The sequence below is a fragment of the Ascaphus truei genome, chromosome 1 (genome assembly GCF_040206685.1).
Source record: "Ascaphus truei isolate aAscTru1 chromosome 1, aAscTru1.hap1, whole genome shotgun sequence".
In the NCBI taxonomy this organism is placed as follows: Eukaryota; Metazoa; Chordata; class Amphibia; order Anura; family Ascaphidae; genus Ascaphus; species Ascaphus truei.
Genome location: NC_134483.1, coordinates 408,680,812 through 408,685,811, shown reverse-complemented (window position 1 = coordinate 408,685,811; position 5,000 = coordinate 408,680,812). Strand labels below are relative to the sequence as shown.

The following is a 5,000-nucleotide window of genomic DNA, read 5'->3' as shown; positions in this document are numbered from 1 at the left end:
TGCAAGCACGTATCACCGACCTGACAGGACTCAAAGTGCCATCTCCTGAGGTTATATTACTACCACACCGCCAACTTCAAGTGTGGACACTGCACCCCGAGTGCCCTGTGCACAATTTCCTTGCATGACTCATTATCCCTGCAACATACATCTGAACGCTTCAACCATCTTGCGCCGAATACCACGTTGCAAAAAAGGGGCAAAGCATTGGATCCCTCAACGTACTGCGATACCCCGGTGTACAGCCCGGATCTGTGCCCAAACATGATCGCCGCCCAGGCCAAGCTGGTGTACCAGCTGAACAAGTACTACACGGAGCGGTGCCAGGCCAGGAAGGCGGCCATCGCCAAGACCATCCGAGAGGTCTGCAAAGTGGTGTCCGACGTACTCAAGGAGGTGGAGGTGCAGGAGCCCCGCTTCATCAGCTCGCTCACCGAGATAGACGCCCGCTACGAGGGGCTGGAGGTCGTGTGCCCCACCGAGTTTGAGGTGGTCCTCTACCTCAACCAGATGGGGGTCTTCAACTTCGTGGATGACGGCTCCCTGCCGGGCTGCGCCGTGCTGAAGCTGAGCGACGGCCGGAAGCGCAGCATGTCCCTGTGGGTGGAGTTCATCACCGCCTCCGGGTACCTGTCCGCCCGGAAGATCCGCTCCCGCTTCCAGACGCTGGTGGCCCAGGCCGTGGACAAATGCAGCTACCGGGACGTGGTGAAGATGATCGCCGACACCAGCGAGGTCCGGCTGCGGATCCGGGAGCGCTACGTGGTGCAGATCACGCCGGCCTTCAAGTGCACCGGCATCTGGCCCCGCAGCGCGGCGCAGTGGCCCCTGCCCCACATCCCCTGGCCGGGGCCCAACCGGGTCGCCGAGGTGAAGGCCGAGGGCTTCAACCTGCTGTCCAAGGAATGCTACTCCCTGACGGGCAAGCAGAGCTCGGCGGAGAGCGACGCCTGGGTGCTGCAGTTCGCCGAGGCGGAGAACCGCCTGCTGATGGGCGGCTGCAGGAACAAATGCCTGTCCGTGCTCAAGACCCTGCGGGACCGGCACCTGGAGCTGCCGGGCCAGCCGCTCAACAACTACCACATGAAGACCCTGCTGCTGTACGAGTGCGAGAAGCACCCGCGGGAGACGGACTGGGACGAGGCGTGCCTGGGGGACCGGCTGAACGGCATCCTGCTGCAGCTCATCTCCTGCCTGCAGTGCCGCCGCTGCCCGCACTACTTCCTGCCCAACCTCGACCTCTTCCAGGGCAAGCCCCACTCCGCGCTGGAGAGCGCCGCCAAGCAGACCTGGAGGCTGGCCCGGGAGATCCTCACCAACCCCAAGAGCCTGGACAAGCTATGAGGGTCGGGAGGGGGGGTGGTGGGGCTGAGGAAGGACTAGGGGGGTGCTGCAAGGGCAGAGAGGGAAGACTGACACATGTGACATTGCATAGACCTAAGACACATTGCACAGGGAAGGCGGAATCGCATTGTATACTATAGAAGACATCTCATAGGGAACATTAAAATACTTTGAAGCAATCACGTTGCTAATGAGACCCCCCCCCACAATTTCCCGACGCACAAAATGATATTATTTTATGTAACCCCCCTTTGCTGTCAGAGGATGTAGCAATTCACTGCCAATGGAGAGGGTTAAAAACAATACTGTAAATGAGCAGAAGGGACCATGTCAAAAGTTATGATCAAATATATATTTTTAGTATATATATTAAGCACACAATGTTACATGTACTTGATAAACACGAATTTGTTAAAATCACTACAAACAATACATTTTCTGATTAGGATTTTTTTCTCAACATGAATGGATTATATAAAATAACTATCTCCAGAGGAAGGAAGCAGAATAATCCGGGTCAGTGTGTGTGTTTTTTTAACTAAAATAATTTAAATTTATATATGTTCCCCCAGTTTAATTTTGCCTATTTTTTATTGGCCACCTCATTATGTAATGCCATAAAAAAAAATGATGAGGCTGGTTGCTTAATTCCTGTACTGACTCAATGTTTTCATACATTCTTATCAGAACTGGTCCAAATCTACTTTGGATCATTACATTTCAATACGAATTTTAAGACACACGGAGAGAAGAATAGTAAAGCACTGCTCCTATTAATGATGACTATATTTAAACATGCATTACATGTGGACGGGCCCTTGAACTAATGTGAACACCACAGCAATTGCTTAGTCTGCTCCTGCCTTTGGCAGCACCACTGCTAATGTCTGAGCCGCACGGTTGGACCAAGCCCCAGCACCCTTCAAAGGGGACTTTTTCTATAGACTTTGGATGAACAGAAACACTTCGTTGCACAGAAGGAGAGAGGGGGGTGGGGGGTACTCTCTCCTTCCAAACAATGTGAATCATGTCACAAGAGAAGCAATCGGACTTAACGAGAAAAGAAAATTCAAGGTACATTTTCATATGAAATGTAGTGATTTTCTTTCCTTTCTTTTTCTTCTTATTTTGCCTGAATGTTTGTCACCAAGTGAACAAAAAATTATTTAACTATATGTACAAATTACTCTTTTGAAAGTTTACTGATGTTATATGTATTATAGTGCCAAAGTCAGATTGTGCCCAACAGCTGGCTCATTGAAAACATGAAAAACAACACTAATAAAAAGTATTACTTTAACTTTACATTGTTTTCTTGTGAATTGATGGCAGGTACGTGTATTAATAGTTCTATAAAATGGAATGCATTTGATAAGGTCCGATTTGGTATATCTACACTTACATTTTTTGTAAAATAAAGTCAATTGCCTGGACGTTATCACTTGATCAATTGAATTACAAAGTGTAATACGTTTTTTCCTCCACATCACACAAAGATTCTCATTTAAAGCTGCAGTTCAGTCAATATCCTGCATGTGTGGTTTTTTTAATAAATCAGTTCTGTAGTAAGAAATAATACTTTTAGCATTTTCTGTTTTTAAAAAAACAACTTTGAAAGACCAATTTTCTTGTATTCTATTTTAACAAGCATTTGCTAAGGCACTGCCCCTTCATGTCCTGTCACAAACCCAGGCACACCCCTTTGTCAGCACTGCCCTCCCTCTCTCTAAACGTGCACTAGCGTCTGGTCACATGATCTTCCTCATAGAGTACATTCAAGGAAGCTGGAGAAAAGGGATCAGCCATGCATAGCAGCTTGGATAGGCGATTTCAAACTTATATTACAGTGTTTATTCCATTCATTGCACGTGTATATAATGTAAAATTGTAATAATTCCATTTATAGCAAATGTGTATATGTGAATATTATTTAGATGTATATGTATGTTACTGAAATGTGGAGTGAGTGTGTAGGTAAATACACACAATACACTTCCACTGCATATATATATATATATATATATATACATATATATATATATATATATTATATATGTATGTATATGTGAAGTTATGTGAGTAAAAAAGTGACAAAAACCCTCCATAGCAAGGCAAATAGCAAATGGAAATATTACTGTATGCTCATTTGTATGTATATATATATTTATATACACACACACTTCAAATACGGATAGTGATTCACGTAAATGATATATATATTCACTTTCTGGGAGTATAAGAGTGACTGTCCTGTTGTTCCTTTTTTTGTATCCATCATTGAATGGTATGCACCCTCTCTTTACGTTTATTTTATACTAGCTGAGAGACCCGGCGTTGCCCGGGATGTAATGTTCCCGCTCCTCTCTCTCTCCTCACCCCTCCCCCTCTCTCTGTTTGTCCCCCATTCACATCAATCCAGTTCCCCCCCCTCCCTCCTTTACAGCTTCATGCAGTGTGTGTGCGTCAGTCATTGTGTGTGCGTCAGTCAGTGTGTGTGCGCGCGTCAGTGAGTCTGACGCAGAAACACAAACACACACACACAGACTGACTGACGCACACACACACAGTCAGTGTGTGCATGTGTGCCTCAGTCAGTCAGTGTGCGTGCGGCAGTCAGTCAGTCATTCAGTCAGTGTGTGTGTGTGCGTGCGTGGGTGTGGGGGTGTGCGCGCGCGTCAGTAAGTGTGTGTGTGTCAGTCAGTGTGTGTGTGTGTGTGACAGTCAGTGTGTGCGTGTGTGTGTGCCTCAGTCAGTCAGTGCGTGCGTGCGGCAGTCAGTCATTCAATCAGTGTGTGTGTGTGCGTGCGTGGGTGTGGGGGTGTGCGCGCGCGCGTCAGTAAGTGTGTGTGTGTGTGTCAGTCAGTCAGTGTGTGTCAGTCAGTGTGTGTGTCAGTCAGTGTGTCAGTGTGTGTGTGTCAGTGTGTGTCAGTGTGTGTGTGTCTCAGTGTGTGTTTGTGTCAGTGTGTGTGTGTGTTTCTGTCAGTGTGTGTGTGTGTGTGTGTGTTTGTGCAGCAGTCAGGGTGTGTGCGTGCGTCAGTCAGGGTGTGTGCGTGCGTCAGTCAAAGGGCAGGTGTGGGGGGTGGTGAAGGGCAGGGGTAGGGGGGGTGAAGGGCAGGGGTAGGGGTGGGTGAAGGGCATGGGTAGGGGTGGGTGAAGGGCAGGGGTAGTAGGGGGGGTGAAGGGCAGGGGTAGAGGGGGGTGAAGGGCAGGGGTAGGGGGGTGAAGGGCAGGGGGGGTGAAGGGCAGCGGTAGGGGGGGAGAAGGGCAGGGGTAGTGGGGGTGAAGGACAGGGGTAGGGGGTGGGTGGGGTGAAAGTGAGGCACAAATTGTTGGCAGGAGTAAAATGTCCCTACACACACACACACACACACACACACAACGGGAGTGAGAGGTGGTGGAGAGTGGGACTGGCGCAGATCCGAGGCTGCTTGGCCCCCCAGCGGCCGGGGAGTTAGCGGCCGGGGGGGTAAGGAAGCGGGCGGGGGGGTAAGGGAGCGGGCGGGGGGGGTAAGGGAGCGTTGGCGGCTAGGTTTGGAGGGCCGCGCTTACCCCCTTTGTGAGTCCTGCCCCCACCACAGCTGTGCACGTACATGAGCACAAATGTATCAGTCGTTGCCTGGTCACATGATCTTCCCCCAGAACTGACCGAGCAGCAG

General features: G+C 49.4%; 2 protein-coding genes across 5 annotated transcripts in view; one reads left to right on the top strand and one right to left on the bottom strand.

The window, feature by feature from the left end:
- LRBA (LPS responsive beige-like anchor protein) overlaps window positions 1-5,000 on the bottom strand; it is a 608,431-nt gene that overhangs the window by 243,078 nt on the left and 360,353 nt on the right. The window lies entirely within an intron of this gene.
- MAB21L2 (mab-21 like 2) overlaps window positions 1-5,000 on the top strand; it is a 24,155-nt gene that overhangs the window by 395 nt on the left and 18,760 nt on the right. The window contains exon 1 of the mRNA XM_075613713.1: window positions 1-2,418. This exon is cut by the window's left edge and continues 395 nt beyond it. Within this exon, the coding sequence (XP_075469828.1) occupies window positions 265-1,344 (1,080 nt within the window). The 5' untranslated portion in view covers window positions 1-264 and the 3' untranslated portion in view covers window positions 1,345-2,418. The remainder of the gene's footprint in view (window positions 2,419-5,000) is intronic.